Raw genomic sequence first — 26,349 nt, forward strand, 5'->3', positions numbered from 1 at the left:
TGTCCACGCTTCACGCAGACACGGCAGTCCAAATTCCTACGGCGGCTGGTGTTGTGGAGAAACCCCTCTGTATCCACGAGTACAACCTTAACATGGGAGGGGTGGACCTTAATGTCCAGTTGTTGGCGCCGTACCTAATTGCCCGGAGATCCAGACGCTGGTACAAAAAAGTGTCTGTTTATTTGTTTCAATTGGCTTTGCTGAACGCTCATGTGCTATACAGAGCTTCAGGACGGACTGGATCCTTCCTAAAATTCCAGGAAGAGATCGTCAAAGCCCTTCTGTTTCCAGATGGTGCTGTGCCCCACCTTCCCAACGCAAATGCAGTGAGCCGGCTGTATGAGAGGCATTTTCCTTTTGTCTTCGCTGCTACCCCTACCCGAAGAACCCCCCAAAAAAGATGTTGTGTCTGCAGCAAACTCATATTTAGGCGTGACACCCGCTTTTATTGTCCCGACTGTCCTGACCAACCTGGTCTCTGCATTGGTGTACGTTTCAAACGCTACCACACACTAGTTGAGTTTTAGCGTAGGGTACAGCACCACACAGTCCTAGGCACACCAACACAGGGTCTCGGAATATGTTATGGCCATCACATTTTGAGAGACCATAATCTGCAACGTTCAGTTAATAGTTTTCATAAAAGTGAAAAAAGTGAAAAAAAATAAAAAAACACACAAAAACATATAAAATAAAAAATCCAAAAATAGTTGTGGTTGTATTTTTCTCCTCTCTTTATTGTTCTCTTATGTTCACTCTCTACTGTCCACTCACTATTGTTCTATATCTATTCTCTCTATTTTTACAATGTTTTATTGTATTTGCTTTGCAGGTATGGTATGTTATACTGTAATGTTTGTTTTATTGTTAACCATCATTTGCTTAGCAGGTACGCCATTCAGTTGCATCGTGGATTTATTTAGCGTGACAGCAACAGCGTTTGCTCCCACGATATATAAAGCCGCGACTCCAATGCTGTAGGAGGTGATTTCACCACCACAGTTAAAAAAAGAGCATATATGCCGAAGCATGGGGGCATTAGGGGCGGAAGATCGATTTTGCTCCTAATGCCGCATACATACGGTCGAAATTCCGACGGAGGCTTGCCCGTAGAAAAGTTCAACCGTGTGTACGCGGCATAACTTTTTTTGCGGGAGGATGCCCCCATGCTTCGGCATATATATTTTTTAGGCACAGGTTGCGTTAAAAATGTTTTATTTTTTACATTTTTTTTTTTTTTTTTTTTGGTATTTGCTTTGCAGGTATGGTATGGTAAGATCTTATTGTTAAAATGTAATGTTACTTTGTTATAATGTTAACCATCATTTGCTTAGCAGGTACGCCATTCAGTTGCAGCGCGGATTTATTTAGCGTGACAGCAACAGCGTTTGCTCCCACGATACATAAAGCCGCGACTCCAACACTGTGGGAGGTGATTTCACCACCACATTTCAAAAAAGAGCATATATGCCGAAGCATGGGGGGCATTAGGGGCGGAGGAGCGATTTTGCTCCTAATGCCGCGTACATATGGTTGAAATTCCGTCGGAAGGTTGCCCCGTGGAAAAGTTCGACCGCGTGTATGCGCCATAACTTTTTATGCGGCGTACATACGTGTGTGAGCGGCATAACTTTTTTGCGGGAGGATGCCCCCATGCTTCGGCATATATAAATGGTGCATGTATGCCCATCATTAGAAGTGGGTGGATGAAGGGAGGTATTCTAATGGTGGGCATACCCACCGATCAATCTCTTTTTTTCGTTCAGCCAACAGGCTGCATGAAAAAAAAAAAAAAGATTACAATACATGTCCAACAAGAACCATCAACGTATGGTATGTTGCTGGACTTTGAATGGTTATACCAGAATGATGTCTGGGGGTTTAGGTATCATCTTGGTATCATTCTTTTCAGCCAGCGGTCGGCTTTCATGTAAAAGCAATCCTAGCGGCTAATTAGCCTCTAAACTGCTTTTACAAGCAGTGGGAGGGAATGTCCCCTCCCCAGATATAAACTGCGCCATTGGGAAAGTGGGAAAACATTTTATCACACCGATCTTGGTGTGGTCAGATGCTTTAAGGGCAGAGGAGAGATCTAGGATCTAATAGACCCCAATTTTTTCAAAAAAGAGTACCTGTCACTAACTATTGCTATCATAGGGGATATTTACATGCCCTAAGATGGCAATACAAATTATAAAACAAATAAAAAAGTAAGGAACAGTTTAAAATAAAATTAAAAAAGCAAATTAAATAATAATAAAAATAAATAAAAAAAAAGCACCCCTGTCCCCCCCTGCTCTCGCGCAAAGGCAAACGTAAGTGTCAGTCTGGCGTCATATGTAAATTGTACCATGCATGTGAGGTATCACCGCAAAGGTCAGATCGAGGGCAGTAATTTTAGCAGTAGACCTCCTCTGTAAATCTAATGTGGTAACCCGTAGAGGCTTTTAAAAATGTATGTAGTTTGTCGCCACTGCGCATGTGTGCGCAATTTTAAAGCATGTCGTGTTTGGTATCTATGTACTCGGCCTAAGATCATCTTTTTTATTTCATCAAACATTTGGGCAATATAGTGTGTTTTAGTGCATTAAAATAAAAAAATATGTATTTTTGCCCAAAAAAATGCATTTGAAAAATCGCTGCGCAAATACTGCGTGGAAAAAAAAATGCAACACCCACCATTTTAATATGTAGGGCCTTTGCTTTAAAATAATATATAATGTTTGGGGGTTCAATGCAATTTTCTTGCAAAAAAAAAAAATGTCTTCATGTAAACAAAAAGTCTCACTAAGGGCTTTGTCTTCAAGTGGTTAGAAGAGTGGGTGATGTGTGACATAAGCTTCTAAATGTTGTGCATAAAATGCCAGGACAGTTCAAAACCCCCCCAAATGACCCCATTTTGGAAAGTAGACACCCCAAGCTATTTGCTGAGAGGCATGTCGAGTCCATGGAATATTTTATATTTTGACACAAATTGTGGGAAAGAGAATTATTAATTTGTTTTTAATTTTTTTTTTGCACAAAGTTTTCACTAAATGATATATTGCTCAAACATGCCATGGGCATATGTGGAATTACACCCCAAATTACATTCTGCTGCTTCTCCTGAGTACGGGGATACCACATGTGTGAGACTTTTTGGGAGCCTAGCCGCGTATGGGTATGGGACCCCAAAAACCAAGCACCGCCTTCAGGCTTTCTAAGGGTGTACATTTTTGATTTCACTCCTCACTGTCAATCACAGTTTCGGAGGCCATGGAATGCCTAGATGGCAACTCCCCAAATTACCCCATTCTGGAAAGTAGACACCCCAAGCTATTTGCTGAGAGGTATGTTGAGTATTTTGCAGATCTTGCTTTTTGTCACAAAGATTTGAAAATTGAAAAAAGAAAAAAAATATATATATATATATATATATCTTTCTTCATTTTCAAAAATAAATGAGCGCTGTAAAATACTCACCATGCCTCTCAGCAAATAGCTTGGGGTGTCTACTTTCCAAAATGGGGTCATTTGGGGGGGTTGTGTGCCATCTGGGAATTCCATGGCCTCCGAAACTATGATAGGCAGCGAGGAGTGAAATCAAAAATTTGCACCCTTAGAAATCCTGAAGGCGGTGCTTGGTTTTCGGGGTCCCGTACGCGGCTAGGCTCCCGAAAAGTCCCACACATGTGGTATCCCCGTACTCAGGAGAAGCAGCAGAATGTATTTTGGGGTGCAATTCCACATATAACCATGGCATGTGTGAGCAATATATCATTTAGTAACAACTTTGTGCAAAAAAAAAAAATGTTTGTCATATTCCAGCAACTGGTGGCAAATTATAAAATATTCCATTAACTCAACATGCCTCTCAGAAAATAGCTTGGGGGTGTCTACTTTCCAAATGGGGTCATTTGAGGGGGTTGTGTGCCATCTTGGCATTCTATGGCCTTCAAAACTGTGATAGGTAGTGATAGGTAGTGAGGAGTGAAATCAAAAATGTATGCCCTTAGAAATCCTGAAGGCCGTGCTTGGTTTTCGGGGTCCCGTACGCGGCTAGGCTCCCAAAAAGTCCCACACATGTGGTATCCCCGTACTCAGGAGAAGCTGCAGAATGTATTTTGGGGTGTAATTCCACACATGCCCATGGCGTGTGTGAGCAATATATCATTTAGTGACAACTTTGTGCAAAAAAAAAAAAATTGTCATATTCCCGCAACTTGTGGCAAAATATTAAATATTCCATGGACTCAACATGCCTCTCAGCAAATAGCCTGGGGTGTCTACTTTTCAATATGGGGTCATTTGGGGGGGTTTGTGCTATTTGGGCATTTTATGGCCTTCAAAACTGTGATAGGTAGTGAGGAGTGAAATAAAAAATTTGCGCCCTTAGAAATCCTGAAGGCGATGCTTGGTTTTCGGGACCCCGTACGCGTCTAGGCTCCCAAAAAGTCCCACACATGTGGTATCCCCATACTCAGGAGAAGCAGCAGAATGTATTTTGGGGTGCAATTCCACATATAACTATGGCATGTGTGAGCAATATATCATTTAGTTACAACTTTTTGTAATTTTTTTTTTTTTTTTTGTCATTATTCAATCACTTGGTACAAAAAAAAAAAATATTCAGTGGGCTCAACATGCCTTTCAGCAGTTTCCTTGGGGTGTCTACTTTCCAAAATGGGGTCATTTGGGAGGGTTTTGTACTGCCCTGCCATTTTAGCACCTCAAGAATTGAGATAGGCAGTCATAAAATAAAAGCTGTGTAAATTCCAGAAAATGTACCCTAGTTTGTAGACGCTATAACTTCTGCGCAAACCAATAAATATACGCTTATTGGCATTTTTTTTTACTAAGACATGTGGCTGAATACATTTTGGCCAAAATGTATGACTAAAATTTAGTTTGTTCGATTTTTCTTATAACAAAAAGTAGAACATATTTTTTTTCTAAATTTTCGCTCTTTTTCCGTTTATATCGCAAACATTAAAAAACGCAGAGGCAATCAAATACCATCAAAAGAAAGCTCTATTTGTGGGGAAAAAAGGGCACAAATTTTGTTTGGGTACAACATTGTATGGCCGCGCAATTACCAGTTAAAGCAGCGCAGTGGCAAATTGTAAAAACACCTCTGGTCTTAAGGCTGACAAATGGTCCGGGGGTAAAGTGGTTAATAGATATAATAAAAGACTTGAAAAAAGTGAGCAGTGTCTACCCTAATTAGATATCTAAATTGTTGGTGGATGCTGCAGATCGTTTACACATGTGTCCATTGTGTTTAAGATGAGTTCAAGCAGTGTTTTTAAAGCCATTTAACCACCCTTCAATGTCTGCCATGACCACACAGGAGCGGTAGCATTGTGTTGTATCAAAAATAAGCAGCACATCACTTTTGTGAGGCATCAGTGTTTGTCTACCACTTCCATGGATTTCAATAGTATTGCTCCGTAAACACACCTTAACACCTATATGATTTATGGCCTTATAGTGAAGCATTTAAAACTGTTGGGTGGATAATAGAGGAGAGGAAGTAGAGACTAGTGTATCACAGCATACACTGGGAAATAACAAAAAAACTAGGAGAGAGCAGCTTCAAATCACTTTTACCTGATTGTATAGAGCAGCCATGTGGTTACATCATTTGCTTCTGCATGCAGGCAAAAAGCAACCAACTAGCAATACTGAATGCCAGGCAAGAACAGAGGAACTGAGCATCAGTGAGAGTGGCAAAGCTTTTTGTGTCAGCGAAAAGGTCAGTGCCAGCAAGTAACACTGGCAATCTATCCATGGTCATCTTGAAGTGGACCAAGCCACACGTCAAAGAGATCAAAGTATATGTATCCATAACTGCAAATAATTCACAATAAATGTCTGCTATCATACCACCTAAACGCGACACAAAGCAGACCATTTTTTCTACACCACATCTTCTTTAAACACTTTGTCCTAGAACAGGGGTCTCCAAACTGTGGCCCTTTGCTAGCCTTTATCTGGCCCTTGGGGCACAATTCCTCCTACTGATACAAGGCACTATTCCTCCCACTGACAAAAACAATGGGGCACTATATTGTCCACCAATACCAATGATGGGATACTGTTCCTCCTCCTAATAGGGGGAATACTCCTACTCCGATTGACCACCAACCCTGAGGCCATATGTGTTCTCACTGATGCCGGGCCCGTGGCATTTTCTTCCCCTGCTGGCCCTCCTAAAGTCTGAAGGGCAATAAAGTGGCCATTTGTTTGAAAAGTTTGGAGACCCCTGTCCTAGAAGAACAACAATTATACAGGCATTTGACATGCTTTGGAGATGTTTCAAAAATGCAACAAAAAGCATCAAACACTATAGGAGTTTTAATTAGAACTACTATGTTCATAACAATCAACAAATGTGTGAATGAGCCCTTAACTTCTTGACAATGTATGCTGTCTCTTTCTGACTCATTTAGTTACATACACCTGCTGCTGGCATTATGAAGGGTTCTACCATTCTCACTGATTTTTGTTCCCATAATGGAGAAGGCAACAGATACTGGAAAATGCGACACAGAAGTGGGATTGTCAAAACTCCCAGGTGGGACGGGAAAAAATAAATCTGAAATTATGCAAGGGTGCTCTCACTATATCCGTAGAAAAACTAGAGATTCACCAGCCAGGCTCCCCTTTTATCGAAAATAAAGGTTATGAGAGAATTGGCACTTTATTTGAAAAATAATAAACAAAGCAGTACAAAATTCCAGAGCATTACATAATAGGTATAATCACTTTCCATTTGTTTTTGAACAGTCTTACGTAGAGAACTGGCAATTTAAGATAACTAGTGCTCAACACAACCCACAGGCTATTGGTCACAATATAGATGCAGCAGTGAGCCAGGTACAAGAATGCACTCATTGTTTTAGCACCCACCACTGAAAGACATTACTGTGGGTGGAGTTAACTCCTGGTCCTAGCCTGGGGTTGGAGAAAGAGAGAAGTACTGCCAGTGGCCACCAAATGTGTGTGTGGGGGAGATTATTTATTGCATATTATATGCTTTCACGGCTGTTGGGGTTTATTATTGCTTCCACCAACAATGTTGGGGTAACCCCCAACATTGTTGTAATCTTTAAAAACTTACAGTGTTCATCGGCACTGATGCTGGGGGTTATTATTGTATTCACAAATTCCAATATTGGTGGTAATCATTGCATACACTAACACTAGGAGTGGTTATTGCACTTAGGCCCCTTTCACACCAAGGAGTTTTTCAGGTGTTTTAGCGTTAAAAAATAGCACATAAATAACGCCTGAAAAAATCCTGCCCCGCAGTCTTCAGTGTGAAAGCCCAACGGCTTTCATATTGAAGCGGTAAGCTAGCAAGACTGCACCAAAAGTTCTGCTAGCCGCATCTTTGGAGCGGTGAAGGAGCGGTGTGTTTACCGCTCCTTTACCACTGCTGCCCATTGAAATCAATGGGACAGCGCGGCTATACCGCCCGCAAACCGCTGCAATTTGTGGGCAGTTTTAACCCTTTTAACCCTTTCTCAGCCGATAGCGAGGGTTAAAACCACACCGCTGGCGGCCGAATATCGCAGCAAGAAAACGACCGCCAGCGCACCTCCCTCACCCAGTGTGAAAGGGGCCTTAGTGACAACAATGCTGGAGGTTATAGTACTCCAACTTCAGGTGCACTGTGATATGCTGCAAAAAATGAAGGATTGAAATTTGGAGGTGGAACAATGTGCTGCTATTGTGCGGCCCTCTGGAAGCGCCGGGGGCCACAGTAATTTTTTTTGTGATAACAGATTTAAGATGATACCAATGTTTCTTTTTGTCTCTAGTTTTAATATGAGAAGATGGTGGTACCAAGACAGATTTTTCAGCCAAAGGCTTTGCACAGTCTGGTTCTTTTAGTAAATGTCACTACTTTTGAATCCAGGTCTGACTAAGGGTTGAACAATGATGGCAAGCAATTACTGCTTATGAAATCACTGTCCAGCTGTGCTACCATATTATTATATAACTAATATAATATCCAGTCATTTAACTTGTCAGTGGAAATCTACATCTCTCAGTTTTGGCAAGCAGGCAAATGTCTGCCCTTGTAATCATTTAGATGGGTGGCCTATGTGTAGCCAGTCTGAAATACGAGTTTACATTAGCACTGGAACACAAATCACATTTACACATGTTGCAGTATAAGCTATTCTGAGAATAATTTTATTAAGTGAACCTTATACATTCTATGTTACAGATTCTACAATTAATATTAGAAAAGTGTGCAATTCAGGACAATCTTTCCTGACACAAATACTATTCAATTCACCTCTTTATGCATACAAATTATACCTATGACCATTCAGAGCTAATCATCTATGTGAAGCTTCTTTAAAATCTACACTACATGTGCACTTGAAAGTGCAGTCACTGTACATCTTAGGGGAAGATCTGAAATCAGGAGAAGCTCTGCTGATTTTATCATCCAATCACGTACAAGCAAACAATTACATTTTTATTTCCCTGGCATGTCTCCCTCAGATCTACAGCAACTGCACTTGTAGTGCAAAGTGGATTTGCCATTAGTAAATAAACCCCCCCCCCCCATGACCTCCCACCTAATTTCATCAATACTGCCCAAGGGATGTCAAGTTATTGTAAAGTATACAAACAAAATGCACTAAAATATATATATATATATATATATATATATATATATATATATATATATATATATATATATATATGGTTCATGCTCTGTATGGTTGTGCATGATAGGGTTAATGAGCAGGTCAAGTAGGTAGCAGGGACACAGCCTCATAATTTTATCCAGGGCTACAACCTTGAAACCAGGAATAGCTTCTTACCTGTACAATTTGATAGGCTTGGATACTACAGGTTTCTCAGTGTGTGCACAAACCTGGACTAAAGGCTTAGAGATTACTAAATAGTCTGCAGGCGATTCTATACTTCTTTATCTTCAGCTACACAGACATATTCTGACATATAATATTACCCTGTACACATATTTACTATGTAAAAAAATCCATATAATGTAATGGTTTGGATGCACATAAAGACAGACTCAGTCCTTGGTGTGATGACCCTGCACATGGCTGCTACTTTTCTCTTTGAATGGATGAATGCTTCAGTAAACAGCACCAGGTCCATCAGATGTCTGAAGCAGATGTTTGGGACAGATGTGCAGTATTTTAGGCATTACTGGAGAACTGAGCAGAGTGGAGCAGTGATGTAATCAGACAAAAATGTACCGTAATTGCACATGAATACTGAAGACATACATTCAAGGTGATAGAGTAGTGGCGATCATGCCACTTCCCTTGCGCTAAAGAATACCAAAAGATGAATGTGAATTGTATGTCTTGCATGTATGTACACTATATTACCATAAGTATTGGGACACCTGCCTTTTCACACACATAAGCTTTAATGGTATCCCAGTCTTAGTCCGTAGGGTTCAATATTGCGTTGGCACACCCTTTGCAACTATAACATCGTCAACTCTTCTGGGAAGGCTGTCCACAAGGATGGAAATGTTTGACCATTATTCTAGAAGCGTATTTGTGAGGTCAGGAACTTTTGTTGGATGAAAAGGCCTGACTTGCAGTCTCCGCTCTAATTCATCCCAAAGGTGTTCTATCGGGATGTTGTCAGTACTTTGCGCAGGCAAGTCAAGTTCCTCGACCACAAACTCGCTCATCCATGTCTTTATTTATACCAGTGCACAAAGTGAGGTCTATAATTTGGTGGAAGAGGAATTATGTGAAATAGTTTTTCAGGGGTTGGGCTTGGCCCCTTAGTTCCAGTGAAGGGAAGTCTTAACCACTTAACCCCCGGACCATATTGCTGCCGAAAGACCAGAGTACTTTTTGCGATTCGGGACTGCGCCGCTTTAACTGACAATTGCGCGGTCGTGCGACGTGGCTCCCAAACAAAATTGGCGTCCTTTTTTTCCCACAAATAGAGCTTTCTTTTGGTGGTATTTGATCACATCTGCGGTTTTTATTTTTTGCGCTATAAACAAAAATAGAGCGACAATTTTGAAAAAAAATGAATATTTTTTACTTTTTGCTATAATAAATATCCCCCAAAAATATATAAAAAAAAAATATTTTTCCTTAGTTTAGGCCGATACGTATTCTTCTACATATTTTTCGTAAAAAAAAAAATCGCAATAAGCGTTTATTGATTGGTTTGCGCAAAAGTTATAGCGTTTACTAAATAGGGGGTATTTTTATGGCATTTTTATTAATATATTTTTTTACTAGTAATTTCTATCAGCGATTTTTTTTCGGTACTGCGACATTATGGCGGACACTTCGGACACTTTTGACACATTTTTGGGACCATTGGCATTTTTATAGCGATCAGTGCTATAAAAATGCATTGGATTACTATAAAAATGCCACTGGCAGTGAAGTTAAGTGTGTTATCTTACTGTGGGGGGGGGGGGGTGGCCTCACTAGGGGAAACACTGATCCTCTGTTCATACATTGTATGAACAGAAGATCAGCATGTCCCCCGCTGACAGGACCGAGAGCTGTGTGTTTACACACACAGCTCCCGGTCCCCGCTCTGTAACGAGCGATCGCGTGTGCCCGGCGGCGATCGAGCCCGCCGGGCACACGCACGGGAGTCGGGGGCGAGCGGGGGGCGCACACGCCTCCTAGTGGCAGCTCAAAGAGAGGACGTTATACTACGTGCTGACGTAGAATGGCGGTGCGCGGTCGGCAAGTAGTTAAAGGGGTTGTAAAGGAATGTTTTCCCTAAATAGCTTTATTTACCTTAGTGCAGTCTTCCTTCACTTACCTCATCCTTCGATTTTGATTTTAAATGTCCTTATTTCTTCTGATTAATGCTCACTTCCTGTTCTTCTGTCTGTAACTACACACCATAATGCGAGGTCTTCTCCCTGGTGTGGGGAAAGCCTCTTGAGGGGGGAGGGGACGAGCAGGCAAGTCAGGACACTCTCTACTTTGCAGATAGAGAAAGGAGCGGTGTGTTAGTGGGCGTCCCGACACTCCTGCTCGCCCCCTCCCCCCCTCAAGAGGCTTTCTCCACACCAGGAAGAAATCCTTGCATTACGGTGTGTAGTTACAGACAGAAGAACAGGAAGTGAGCATTTCTCAGAAATAAGGACATTTAAAAGTAAAATCAAAGGCTGAGGTAAGTGAAGGAGGACTGCACTGAGGTAAAGGAAGCTATTTAGAGAAAAAACATGTTTTCCTTTACAACCCCTTTAAGGCGTCAGCACCAAGATATTTTGGAAAATTTCATGCAGTTTGGGGATGGCCCCTTCATGTTCCAACATGACTGTGCACCAGTGTACAAAATAAGGTCCATAAAGACATGGATGAGCAAGTTTGGGGTGGAGGAACTTGACTGGCCTGCACAGAGTCCTGACCTCAACCCAATAGAACACCTGTCCATCCACATCATTGCCCAACCTCAGAAATGCACTTCTGGAAGAATGGTCAAGCATTCCCATAGACACACTCTTAAACCTTGCAGACCGACTTCCCAGAAGAGTTGAAGCTGTTATAGCTGCAAAGGGTGGGCCAACTCAATATTGAACTCCATGGCAGGTCCGGACAAAGGGTTTGACTTTGTTAGTGAAAGGCAGGTGTTTGATTGCTGAAACCGCCCCGCTGCTCAACTCAAAAGACCCGCCATTTGTCCGGACCCGTCTTGTTTCTCATCTTGTGTGATAAAAAGGTAGCAGGGGGAGGGGGATTGCTGCAATATTAATGGGGCAGTCCGTGGGCCAGGTAAATCACACTGGCGGGCCATAGTTTGAGGACCCCTGCCCTAGAGAATAAAACGGTGGTAGTTCCAAATTTTTATGTACACAATGGCAAAAGTATAAGAAATGCAAAAGTTCTGTTAAAAAATACACTACAGTTAATTTTAGGGCACAAAGTTACCATTTTTTGGGGGGTAAAATATCAACAATGAGGCTGCACCCAATATGTCAGTCCTTAAAGTTGTGTGCGTCTGTGAAATGGTGACAAACTTCAGCACACTACATTTTTCCTTTTTTTTCTTAACGTCAAAGTTGATTTGTTTTCAAAAGTTACAAAAGGAATGGTACATTCTCAAGTTATGAAAGGTATATGCAATGGCATGTATCCAACATTCAGATATACATTTCACATGCATACAAAAGTAGAAGAGCAATAGCATGCACATACATTGTCTTGTATAAGTAGAAACAAAAATGTTGATATTTAGAGTTGACATTAACCTTACTACCTATAATGCCCTGTACACACGATCGGTTCATCCGATGAAAACAGTCTGATGGATTTTTTCATCAGATATCCGATGAAGCTGACTTTCATCAGTCGTGCCTACACACCATCGGTTAAAAAAACGATAGTTTCAAAACGCGGTGACGTAAAACACGACGTGCTGAGAAAAATGAAGTTCAATGCTTCCGAGCATGCGTCGACTTGATTCTGAGCAAGCATGGATTTTTAACCGATGGACGTACCCACAGACGATCGTTTTTTTCTATCGGTTTTTAACCAGCAGATAATTTTAAAACAAGTTCCTAGTTTTTTCACCGATGGATAAAAAACTGATGGGGCCCACACACGATCGATTCGTCTGATGAAAACGGTCCATCAGACCGTTTTCATCAGACAAACCAATCGTGTGTACGCGGCATAAGAGGTAGAACCAGCAAGCAATCGCATGTATTGGTTTAATCCACTATGTAACAGTACTAAGTGCACAATGCTGAGACAAATGTGTTGCCTGTTTGCTAATGAACGGAAAGATAGGAGCATAAAGATTATTTTAAATCATTTGTGAATGTAGGGTCAGTCCAGCTGTATACTTCTAGGGTCACTGACCCATTGTTCCACAGTTACTGTAGAATTTTCCAGTGCTAAGCTGGGCTTTGGAGAAGGTGTGTTCCAATTTGAAGTTGTTATTTAAGATTGCAATTACTTCCTGGATGTTAGGAGGATCTATATTTTTCCATTTTCTTGCTAGTGCCAACTTTGTGGCAATAAGGATGTGGGTGGCCACAGTTTGAGATTTCCTGGGCCTTGTGGGGATCATCAGGCCCAAAAGGAGGTCGCTGGAGGATAGATTATTTGCGGTGGGGACAATTGACTGGAGCAGCTTTAGTATCCGGTTCTAAAAGTCTTTGATGGTTGGACATTCCCACCAAATATGAAAGAAAGTTCCTGGGAGGCCACACTTTCTCCAGCATAAGTGAGACATAGTAGGGTAGATCTTGGCAATTCTGTTGGGGATGTAGTACCAATGTTGGAAGAGCTTTTGTAGGGATTTCCAGTGTGTGGTACAGTCAGAGTTTTGAAGGTAGTGATAAAGCCTTGTACCACTGGATAGGTGGTGGGACTGATGGGGTGTGCTTGGACCATTACAGGATTTGGTTTTGGATGGGTTCCTCCACTGATTGCGAGAATAGACCATAAATGTAGTACATATTTACTTAAGTCAATATATTTTAACATAGGGGATAAAATCTTGTCATGTTTTATCCAGTGTGTTTTATTGAGTAGAGATCTGATCCTTAGATAAATGTAGAACGTTCTTGGCGAGAGACCATATTTGGCTTGAAGATTTTCACATGACAATAGACAGGAAGCAGTGAAGAGGTTTCTAATGTTGTGAATACCTGCATCAATCCAGGAGCTCAGTTGGAGGGTTTGGGAGTATGAGTAAGATGGTTTGGATTGGTAGGTAGCGTAGTATGGTGTGGGGTACGCCCTTCACCATTTGAGGGATAGAAGTCCAAACTCTCAAGGAGGCCGTTATTGTATCCATCAGGAAGTGTTTGGGGGTGGGGGCAAGAAGCAAGGCACTAAGGTAAAGTTTTGGGTCTTTAGCCAGCACAACCAATTCTATTTGTTTCCAATTGGAAGGTATAGATGAAGTCCACCAGAGTTTGAGTTGATCCAACATGACTGCCTTGTAATACAGATTTATATTAGGAGCCCCAATCCACCCATTCATGTTGGGGTCGTTAGTTTTTTTTTTTATTATGGCCCTTTTTTGCTGTCAGATAAAAGAGTTAACAAGAGATTGGAGAGTATGGACGTATGGAAGTATGAACATTTTGGCTAAATCAATTCTACCGGCCCATGATACAAAGGGGTGGTGCATTTCATTAGATATTTGTTGAAGCTTTTTTACAAGGTCTTTAAAATTGGTGCGAAGAAAATTCTTGTGACCACGAAAATAAGGAGCGTTTCAAAATATATTGTATGGTTAGTTTATCTAGACCTATCACTAGCATAAAAATGTACTTTGTATAAAGATATTGCACTGAATTGGTCAAGAATGTGTTGTATTTCGGTTAGGGAGTGCTTTGGATCTGTGATGGCAATTATGACGTCATCTACGTAGAACAATTTTGTGTTCAGTTTATACCTTTAACTTGGGACGCAGAAGGAATCTGTTGGGCTAGGGGCTCCATGATCATTGCAAAGATTAAAGGTGACAGTGGGCAGCCCTGTCTTGTGCCGTTTGTCATATTGAAAGAGTTAGATAGTACACCTGAGGTCCACTTTTGCGCTTGGAGATGTGTATAGACCGAGTATTGATTGTATTTAGAAGCGTGCCCATTATGCCAAACTTGCGTAGAACCGCACCTAGATAAGTCCATTGTACTCTATTGAATGCCTTCTCTGCATCCAAAGAGAGTAGTAGAGAAGACACTCAATTGTGTTCTACCCATTGAATGATGTGTAGAAAACGTTGGGGTCCCATCTGAGGTTTGTCTACTCGGTATGAAGCCGACTTTGTCTACAAGTATTAACTGATTCATAACCGAGGAGAGCTAATAATTTTGCGTACAACTTTGTGTCTGTGTTTAGTAGGGAGATGGGTCTGTAATTCTCAGGGGCGTCGGATGGTTTACCTGGTTTGGGAAGGGGTCACTATCAGTGCTTCGAGACATTTGTTAGGGATTTTTTCCTGTGGATGCCTAATGGTTAAAATGTAGTGCATAAATGGGGTGATAGGATGTTGTTGAAGTGCTTATAATATTCATTAGAGAACCCATCTGGTCCTCAGGTTTTGTGCAGTGGGAGGTATTTGATAGTGTTATTGACTTCATCTTGTGTGAATGGAGTGGATAGTGTGGTCATTTGTGTGGGGGACAGTGAGGGAAGTTGTATGGAAGAAAGAAAGGCTTTTCTTTTCTCAGGGCTTGGCGGGGAGGTGGTCCCTGATTCTTGCAGATTATACAATTGAGCGTAGAAGGTTGCAAAAGTATTGGCTATATCCAATGGATTGGTCATGCGTACCGCTTGTGAGTTTAGGAGGTAAGGGATTTCCATGCACATTTGCTGTCATTTAACGTGCCAAAAAGGCTCCAGATTTTTTTGCTGAAGGGATTTAATTTGAAATGTTTGACGTAATAGTCAAATTTGCAGTGTACCAGTTCACTTAATTTTTATCTATGGTCCCTGATTGCATCGACTGTTGCCTGATTGGATGATTTTTTATTTGTTAATTAGTTTTGAGTTGTCCACCGAGTGTCATTTATGTTCTTGAGCACCAAATTTGATGAGGAAACCTCGTAGAAAAGCTTTATGAGCTAGCCATACCATAGATTGATCGCTGATAGATGTACAATTAGTCTTAACCACTTAAGGACCGCCTCATGCAGATATACGTCAGCAGAATGGCACGGCTGGGCACAAGCACATACCTGTACGTCCTCTTTAAGTGCCCAGCCGTGGGGCGCGGTCCGAAGCTCCGTGACCACGGCCGTGAGACCCGCGGACCCGATTGCCACTGGAGTCCTGCGATCGGTCCCCGGAGCTGAAGAACGGGGAGAGCTGTGTGTAAACACAGATTCCCCGTTCTTCACAGTGGCAGCTTCATTGATCGTGTGTTCCCTAATATAACGAAACACGATCAATGACTTCACACGTCCAGCCCCGCCCCCCTACAGTTAGAAAAACATATGAGGTCACACATAACCCCTACAGTGGCTAACTCCTAAACTGCACTGTCATTTTCACAGTGAACAATGCATTTTTATAGCATTTGTTTATGTGAAAATGACAATGGTCCCAAAAATGTGTCAAAATTGTCCGATGTGTCCGCCATAATGTCGCAGTCACGGAAAAAAATCGCTGATCGCCGCCATTAGTAGTAAAAAAATAATTAATAACAATGCAATAAAACCATCTCCTATTTTGTAAACGCTTATTGCGATTTTTTTTACCAAAAATAGGTAGAATAATACGTATCGGCCTAAACTGAGGGAAAAAATAAAAAAGTTGTTTATATCTTTTTGGGGGATATTATAGCAAAAAGTAAAATATATTGAATTTTTTCAAAATATCGCTCTATTTTTGTTTATAGCACAAAAAATAAAAACCGCAGAGATGATCAAATACCAACAAAAGAAAGCCCTATTTGTGGGAAAAAAAGGACGCCAATTTTGTTTGGGAGCCACATCGCATGACCTCACATTTGTCAGTTAAATCGGCGCAGTGCCGAACCGCAAAAACTGGCCAGGTCCTTTACCTGCATAAAGGTCCGGGTCTTAAGTGGTTAAAGAAACTCTCAATCTCAGATTTAATTGTGTTTTTGTATCTTGGATTGGTTATGAGGGATGAGTTCAGCCTCCATAGAGAGTGATTGGTTGGGCAAGATTGGGGGAATATTTTCAAAGATGAGATGTGATGAGACCTATATGAGAATTTGAGGTGGCCAATATAGCTTTTTTGTTTGTGAGGAAAAGATTAATCTGAGAGTAAGAATTCCTAGAGTGGGAGTAGAATGTAAAGTCACACTCAACATCGTGCATACACCTCCAGGGATCGTATAGAGCTTTGTTATCCATGAATGAAGAGAGAGCTGATGCCCTCCTGGCAGGGTTGGTGGAATCCAGTATGAGGGTTGGGGTGTTATAAAGGTCACAGCAAATGATTAATGCATTGTTTTTGCAAGGGTCTAGTTTAGCTCTGTGCTTTTTGTAAAATTTTTGTTGGGAGGTGTTGGACACAAGCATTCACCAACGTTATGGGTGATTATTAATGGTGGTGGATAGGATTATAAATCTGCCTTCATCATCTGTGTCTATGTGATGAAGGACAGAGGGGAGTTTGGCACTAATAGCTATCATTATCCCACATTTATTTTTGTTGTTGTTACAGAGGAAGTAATGAGAGCACTTTTTATGTGTACAGGAGGGTGGTTTGGTGTTTGAAAAGTGCGTCTCTTGGAAGCATAGTATGTCTGCATGTTGGGAACATGCTTCTTTCCATAGAAGATTTCTCTTAAAAGGGGAGTTGAGCCCTTTGGCATTAATAGATGTGATGTTGATTGGCATAATTTCAGGTGATTGAGGTTGATTTGCAGAGATTGAGCGAGACTATGATATTGTATACAGCTGTCTGCTATAGCAATTAGTTATTGGGCAGTAATTTGCTGTGAAAGTTATAAAAAACAACGAAATAGTTCTAACCGTCTAAGAAAAACAAACAAACAAAAAAAACAATTGTTGCAATTCAGAGAATAAGTATTACAAAACTATGAACGTTCGGTAAAATGACTTCACACTATCATTAACAAAAAAAAAACGTAGAGAGATTTCACAGAATACATACTCTATGAGGTATTGTTAAAGAATAATAAACTGAGTGTGCTCGGGACACTATGCATTGGTGGAGAGGTGAAATTTGAATAGTTCGCCCAAGCAGGATATTTCCATGTTGGGGACAAGTGGCCTTAAGTATCTTTCTTATCTGCCCTTTTCAGTTGGTGTTGAAGAGGAGAGGATGAAGAACCATCCTGATTGTGTGACCAGTGAGAGGCCCCGGATACGGGAAATAGGCCCCAGTTAGTCAGTTTTTTGTAGCCCTCCTTAGGAGACAAGATTGGGACAATTTTTTGCTGGTAACCAGAAGCTTGATGAGGTATCCCCAGCGGTAGGTGATTTTATTCTCCTGCAGAATTGAGGTGACCGGGGAATTTGTTCTGCGTAATTCCATTGTAGCTGGTGACAGATCCACAAAAATATATATTTTGGAGTAGGGCGCTGGTAGGGGTCTGAGGTTCCGTGAATAGGATTTGTTCCTTTATGGGGAAAACTATGAATTCTGGCCAGGACATCTCTAGGTGTCTCCGCTGGCAAGTGGTCTGGTTTTGCGATTCTGTGCGCACGATCAATGAGCAGGTCGTGAGGGGAGAGATTAGGGAGCAGGGTGGAAATAGTTGTCGTAAGTATTTTTTTAGCTCATTGAATGATACCGACTCAGGGATCCCTCTGAATTTTATATTGTTTCTCCTGGACCTATCTTCAAGGTCTGCCAGCTTTAATACATTTTTGTGGATCTCATCCTAGTGGTGATTGTGTGCATCAAAAAGCACATTGTGAGCTTTTCCTATTTCCGACATGTGCTCCTCTGCTGTGTCTGCTCGGTCTTCCAGCCAATCAAGCCCATCATGAACCTGTGAGAGAGATAGCTGCAGCTCCCTATGTAAATATTTTTGCAGAGCGAGCAACATTGATTTTAGCATGCTTTGAAATACTGGGTTGTCAGTTACAGGCATATTTGCCAGTGCAGATATATGTACAGGGCTGTGAGAGGTGTCTCCTGAGGCATTCCCATGGTGCTTTTTAGCCTGAGGTGTTTTGTCATGGGAATTGCATGGGGATGAGGCGAGCCTCTTACCTCTGTCATGCTGAGTGTCTGCTAGGTCTGTTACTTGTGGAGGGAGACTGTCCATGTCCTCTGCATCTCTCACCCCCATCTGCTCTGTGCCATTCTGGTGATGTGGCTGTGCTTTGTTTGTTCGGCCACGCTGGTCAGCTGAGGATGGAGTATGGCCGGCGCCATCTTGCCAAGAGCGTTGTTCCATGGGTCCAAATATTCAGTCAGGCGGAGCGGTTTTGGCGGCGGATTATGCCTCCCTGGCATGCCGGTTCGTGTCCCGCTGCTCCCCCTCGCTTTCTGGGGAGAGGGGAAATGCCTTTTGCTGCTTAACGCTGTACATCCCTGCTAAGGAGCATAGCTCAAGACTCAAGCTGCCATCCAGCTCCACAGCTAGCCACACCCCCCACACCCACACCCCCCACCCTACATTTTTCATAGGCGATACATTAAAAGCTGCCTACAGGTCATCAGTTTAGTGTTACAGTCTGGTTCTAGAATTATTCCCCTCACTCTAGCATGCGTGGCATGTGTACTGCAATTGACATTTTCGTGCGTAGGCACCTCTGACCTATACATATATGTATATGTTTGTACGTGTGTGTATGTGGTGTGCTTCATTATTTATGTGCTTGCAGGTAACCAATAAAAAAAATGTATAAAACATAATAAAATGGGTGACAGGTTCTCTTTAACCACTTAACCCCCGGACCATATTGCTGGTCAAAGACCAGAGCACTTTTTGCGATTCGGTACTGTGTCGCTCTCACTGACAATTGCGCGACATGGCTCCCAAACAAAATTGGCGTCCTTTTTTTCCCACAAATAGAGCTTTCTTTTGGTGGTATTTGATCACCTCTGCGGTTTTTAGTTTTTGCGCTATAAATAAAAATAGAGCGACAATTTTGAAAAAAAATGATATTTTTTACTTTTTGCTATAATAAATATCCCCCAAAATATATAGAAAATATATAAAAAACATGTTTTTTCCTCAGTTTAGGCCGATACGCATTCTTCTACATATTTTTCGTAAAAACAAATCGCAATAAGTGTTTATTGATTGGTTTGCACAAAAGTTATAGCGTTTACAAAATAGGGGGTATTTTTATGGCATTTGTATTAATATATTTTTTTTACTAGTAATGGCGGCGATCAGCGATTTATTTTTATTTTTTTGTTAATGAGACCTCCAGGGTATAAAAGACAACATGTTACTGACTTGTTACCTACAACTTCAAAATGTTCTCCCAGCTCTTCCTTGTTCATACCATTTACTTTGCCAGCTTTTTATTGCCCTAACTTTTGAGACATACTGTAATGCTGTAATCAGTTCAAAATTTACCTTGTTTTATGGTAAATTTTCTCAGTTTAACCACTTGCCAACTGGGCCATAGCCAAAAAACAGCTACAATGATACAAAACGTTTAACTCTAGGAGGGCATACTATAACGTCCTTCCAGAATGGTGCACACCTGGAAATATCCATGACCGTCGGGGTCTCCCAGACCCAGCATGTCATGGATCGGGGCGAAGGGCCAATAACAGTGGCCCTTTACCACGTGATCACTCTGGATCGGCTTCTCAACTCTCCTCACGCTGATTGGTACATCGCGTGAGGAGAGGTGGGGGCTGGTGCAGCAGTGCTGTGGGCTGGATCTGAAGTGCCCACAGCGCTGATCTGTGCCCATCCCTGGCTCATCTATCTAGATTATACGTTAGGGTGTTTACTTTCAAAAATTGGGTAATTTTTGGGGCGTTTCCATTGCCCTGGTGCTCCAGGGACTTCAAAAGTGTAAGAGGTTGTCTAGAAATGAGATTTGTAATTTATGTCCCTAGAACGCCTCATAGGGTGCTCCTTGCATGTTGGGCATATGTATGTGACCAGTCTGTGTAAAAGTTTCACATGTGTGGTATCGTCATACTCAGGAGGAGTAGTAAAATGTATTTTGGGGTGTAACTGTGAGAAATAACTTATGACAATTTTGTGAACAAATATTTAAATACAACTATCTTCATTTTGCAAAGAATTGTGGGAAAAAAATACAACTTAAAAAAACTCACTCTCTTACTAAATACCTGGACTGTCTACTTTCCAAAAAAGGGGTAATTTGGGGGGTATTTTTTACTGTCCTGGGTTGTTAGGGTCTCAAAAAATGAGATAGTGATCAATTTTCAATGATTGGCACCATAGCTTATAGACTCCAACTTTCACAAAGACCAAATAATATGCACTTATTTGGATTTTTACCAAAGATATGTAGCAGTATAAATTATGGTCACATTTAATGAATAACAATTACTAGTTTGCCAAATTTTATAACAGAAATGAAGAAGAAATGCATTGATATATATATATATATATATATATATATATATATATATATATATATATATATATATATATAAATACACTGTAGAGGTAAATATGTAGCGTTAAAAGTGATAAAACAGCAAAGTGTAAATAAACTAACACTATGAACCCAATGGGGTAAAACAAACTGTGAAAAAGCACACACACGAACGGTTGGATTTGAAAACCTTGTCCACAAACAAGAACCAATAGGTGGCAATGTCCGTCATAGATGGATGAAAAAGGCATCACTGGGGCAAAACCTCGTCACAGGAAATATATCTTCAAACTAATAGTGTGTCTTAAACACTCTTACTGAAGTTGTTGGACCTGACTGTCAGCGACAACGGATCAATCAGACATGGGTAGACCAGATATCCAAGGAACCCAATGGAACTCAGGGTACTCCTGGATAGGATCCAGATGGAAATAATCACGACTGGAATTGCTGGATGAGTTGTTCACGGCTAGTGCTCCATCAGGCATGGATATTCTAATTCAGTAGAACAAAATGATCCAAGAGAATCCAGGAGTATTCAGAGGATCCCAAATACTAATAACCCCAACTTGAGTAGTAGTGGCAAAATGGAAGGCCCACAAAATACTCACGTCCACAGAACATATTGGTTCTTGTTTGTGGACTCCGTTTTCAAATTCAGTCATTTATGTGTGTGCTTTTTCAAAGTTTGTTTTACCTCATTGGGTCCATAGTGTTAGTTTGTTTATTCACTGTTTTATCACTTTTAGCGCTACATATTTACCTCCACTTGTTTTTGAATTTGTCACATTCTTGTGTAGCCAATTTCCTTTTTTTGTTTTGGGATAGTGCAATAATCACTTCCATTCATGTATATACACTGTATACACATATACAAGGCTCACAATTTCAAGTCCTGAGCTACTAGCCAGGCCTTAACCGCTTCAGCCCCAGAAGGATTTGCCCCCCTTAATAACCAGGTAATTGTTTGTGATACAGCTTAAACTGTTTTAACTGAAAATTGAGCGTTCATGCAACGCTGTACCCAAACAAAATTGATGTTTTTTTTTTTTTTACCCACAGATAGAGCTTTCTTTTTGTGGTATTTGATCACCTCTGCAGTTATTTTTTGTGCTATAAACAAAAAAAAAAAAGACCAACATTCTTTTTTAAACAAAACAACTTTCTGATATAATACACATACAAAAAATATATATAAAAAAACAAAATGTCTCCATCAGTTCAGGCCGACATCTTTTCTTCTACATTTTTGGTAAAAAAAAAAAAAAATCACAATAGGCATATATTGACTGGTTTGCGCAAAAGTTATTGCGACTACAAACTATATGATAAATTTAGGGACTTTTTTTTTTTTATTGTGGTTACTGGTAATGGTGGTGATCTGCAATTTTTAGAAGGGCTGCAACATTGCGCAGACAAATCTGACCCCAAATGAAACTTTTTGGGGACCAGTGATCAGTGCTATAAAAATGCAGTGTTAAATGTAAAAATTACACTGGCAGGGAAGGGGTAAACACTAGGGGGGAATCAAGGGGTTAAGCGTGTTCCCTGAGTGTGTCCTAACTGTAGGGGGAATCGGCTGCTAGGAACATGAAATAGAACACTGTCCCCGATCACTTGGAACAGCACAGCCTCACCTTTGCCCGTCAATACAGCCTCACCTGTGCCTGTCAGTAGTCTCACCTGCGCAGAGAAGAGTCAAGCTGGCCAATCATCAAAGAGACCAGATGGACAGCCTAACTTGATTGTATGACATGGGAGTGTTACAGACAGCCTCCCCTGGACCACTGACTCGATCGGAAAGAATGCAAGGGGACAGGGAAATTGCAAGGGCCTCACCTAATGCAAGCAGAAATTTTGAGTCCTGTTTGCAGTTTGCAAGAAGTCATGTGGGGGACACAGCAAACATGTGGAAGAAGTTTCTCTGGTCAGATGAGACCATAATTTAACTTTTTGGCTTAAAAGCAAAATGATGTGTGGCGGAAAACACACACTGCACATCACCCTGAACACATTATCCCCAAAGTGAAACATGGTGGTGGCAGCATCATGTTGTGGGAATGTTTTTCTTTAGCAGGGACAGGTAAGCTGGTCAGAGTTGATGGGAAGATGGATGGAATACAGAGCAATCTTAGACAAAAACCTGTTAGAGCCTGCAAAAGACTTGAGACTTTGACAGAGGTTCACCTTCCAGCAGGACAACAACTCTAAGCATAAGGCCAGAGCTACAATTAAATGGTTTGGATAAAAGCAAATTCATGTGTTAGAATGGCCCAGTCAAAGTCCAGACCCAAATCCAATAGATAATCCGTGTCAAGACTCGAACGAAAAATGGGCAAACATGTTAGTCTCTAGAAGCTGGTAGACATACCCAAGAAAGACTTGCAGCTGTAATTGCAGCGAAAGGTGGTTCTTTAAAGTATTGACTCAAAACAAATGCATGCCACAACAACACAATTGGAAAACCATTTTTCATATTCCTTCCACTTCACAATTATGTGCCACTTTGTGTTGGTCGATCACATACAATCTCAATAAAATATATTTGCTTGGACTGTCATACACATGTCAATATATTGGAAGCTTCATGCTAGAACCTCGGCTCTGATGGGATTCCCTTTTTTCTAAGTTAATGAGTGTTAAAGGATGGTGCTGGTTAAACTTAAGATGGCCATAGATGGGTCAAAATTTGACCAGCTTAGCAGAGACTAGTCAAATTTCTATCCATGTACTGCTGTCCCTGTTCAACAGAAGTCAATTTTGAATGTTGAAAAACATGTTAATCGGTGGCTGCAATTGTTGATCACAATATTTTGACAGCAGAGAGACCCCACTTTCAAAATATAATGTCCCAGTAGGGAACATTTCCATACCCACCTTGTCTGTGGAGGAATCCATTTATTTGTTAATTTATTTTTGATCAACCTGCTAACTGATAAAAAAAGTGGTCAAACAAGGGGACAAAAGGTGGCAGTGACTCTGTTCTTTTCTTTTTTTTTATGTCATATAAACAGTTCCCATGTAAGTATTTTAACTCTGTAATTAACTGAACTGGCCATGTTGCTATTTCAAAAAAGACTCTTCTACAAATGCTGGCAAATGATAGTACCTTCACAGACTGGACAACACTCTCCTTCTGGTACATAATAGCGGTCACAGTGTAGTTCACCACACTGAGCTGAGAAGCAGATGGAAACTCCTCCCTGACAACGGCAGAAGCGGCATGCATCCATGCGAAACATGTCCCCATCGTAGTATTCCACATTGTTAAAAATGCATGTTGGCTTTGTCTCTAAAACAAAGAAAAAAAGAAAAAAACACATCTGATTAAGCCTACAGCAGAACTTTACTACTGTTAGTCCCATATCACAAAAACTCTAAGAAACAAAAAAATATATATATTTTTTTTGTTGTGAAACATAAATACTAATAAAAATAAAAAAACATAACTTATTAGTAATTCAAAGTATGTGAATGTTTGGCATTACATAAACCCACATGCACTGAATAGAAATCAGATTAAAACAATTCTAAAATAAGAAAATATAATAATAAAAAAAAAGTACTAAAAACAAGCAGTACGGACAGAAACATAAGGGCCTAAATTTAATTTAGTGTGATTTAATTGATTCAAAGATGTTTAGTTGGGGAAAAAAATAAATAAAAATCTAAAGAGTACAAACAAATTACCCCTTTGATAAACGTGGTACTGTCACACAGAGTATATGTAGGAGTATAATATTTCAAAATGATTAAAATATGTTTATATTTACTTTATAAAACTACCAAAGTCTATGATTTGTCTTTACACGTGTGCCAAACAATAAAATGTTAGCTATACAAGGTTTCATATTTTATGCACACAGTGGTTTAAGGAAGAAAGTAATTTTGTTCTAGTTCCAGATTCTCAATATAGCCAGTATGTCACTTGAGTTATTGTACTATTTACTGTGCTGTCCTCAAGCAAGCAGCTCACAAGTGACACCCATTATGCTAGACTAATATATATATGGGGGTAATCTATCTTATGATGGCTAGGATGCAACTCAGTTAAAGTTGTGCTGAGAGGACAAAAAAAAAAAAAAAGTCTCTGATTTATCTGGAGTCACAGGGAAACATCCATCATCATATAAGAGGTAGAAGACTTGAAATGGGAACATTTTCACTTCTTTCTATTACTTGTGTAACTTAAGTTTCCATAGCACTTTCAATAAATTATACACGCTTGACTGCAAATTAATGTTGCTGAAAAATGACCAAACTGTTTGACAATGGTCCTTCTGTAAACAGCACTCAATTTTATTAGAGAACGGCCTTTAAGATGCAGGCTGTGTACAGGCTTACCACTTGATGCCAAGGCCAGAATAACCATTTGGCACATTAACTGGCCAGTTCAGACAGTAATTGCCATTGAGATAAAGTAGTTATTATCTGCATGTCACAGTGTGCTCTATTTCTCACAACATTTCAGATAGCCACACAGAAACACTTGACATTTTAGTTACATTGCTAGACGAAAAACAAAATATGATTATAGTAAAACAAAATACATTGTGTGTTATTTTGAACAGTGTTGACAAAGAAACCAGAAAAAAGAATCAATATTTGGTACATACGATACAATATTTGGTCACTTAATACATACTGTTTGCTTCTTCATTGATGCAAAAGAGCCAAAAAGTACATGTCTGCAGTTCTTGACATGGTCAAGAGACTGGAATATTCAACCAAACAATTACACAGATATGTGATATTAGCAACTATGATACAAAATTATGAACAAAAGTGATTTATAAAATGGGACAAAGGCGCCCAAACCCACACAAATCAATCAAGCGCTTCAGGAAAGAAATAGCCTACTGATTGACAAAAAAAGAAAAAGGTCAAAAATTAATGACTGCAGCTGCTGCCTTATACTAAAGAGGATCAGTGAACCCAAACCTCACATGCATAATATTAAACTCAGGGTAAATATAAATCAATCCAAATAGGGGATATATATTGACCAGGCAGCGCTTATAAATGTATGAATGAACATAACATCTGAATAAAATCTGATTGATAACTGTCCATAACATGTGTAATCACATTTAGAAAATTTCAAAGGAAGGCAGAGTAAAAGTCCAATTAATCCCAAAGGAGAAAGGATGCAATCTTGATTGCTTGTCAGAAGTCTATACCATTACACGTGTGCTGAAAGACAGGGGGGATGTGGATAGTGACCCCCCTTTTTTAAGACTCTTACCAGATCTCAGTGATAAATCCGCATAAGAATACACAATCAGGAATCAATCTTGGTGTAAAAACTCCTCAAATCGGACCGATCAATTGCTCAGTGAATATTATAAATACAAAAAGGGAAGTAGACA

General features: G+C 40.4%; 1 protein-coding gene across 2 annotated transcripts in view; it reads right to left on the bottom strand.

Moving 5' to 3' along the window:
- The window catches only part of CRIM1 (cysteine rich transmembrane BMP regulator 1), a 945,688-nt gene that overhangs the window by 401,941 nt on the left and 517,398 nt on the right, over window positions 1–26,349 (bottom strand). The window contains exon 6 of one of the 2 annotated variants that reach the window (XM_040350799.1): window positions 24,090–24,272. The exons of the other annotated variant lie outside the window; for it this stretch is intronic. Within the exon in view, the coding sequence (XP_040206733.1) occupies window positions 24,090–24,272 (183 nt within the window). The remainder of the gene's footprint in view (window positions 1–24,089; window positions 24,273–26,349) is intronic. 2 annotated transcript variants of the gene reach the window in all.

Source organism: Rana temporaria, chromosome 4 (genome assembly GCF_905171775.1).
Source record: "Rana temporaria chromosome 4, aRanTem1.1, whole genome shotgun sequence".
Taxonomy (NCBI): domain Eukaryota; kingdom Metazoa; phylum Chordata; class Amphibia; order Anura; family Ranidae; genus Rana; species Rana temporaria.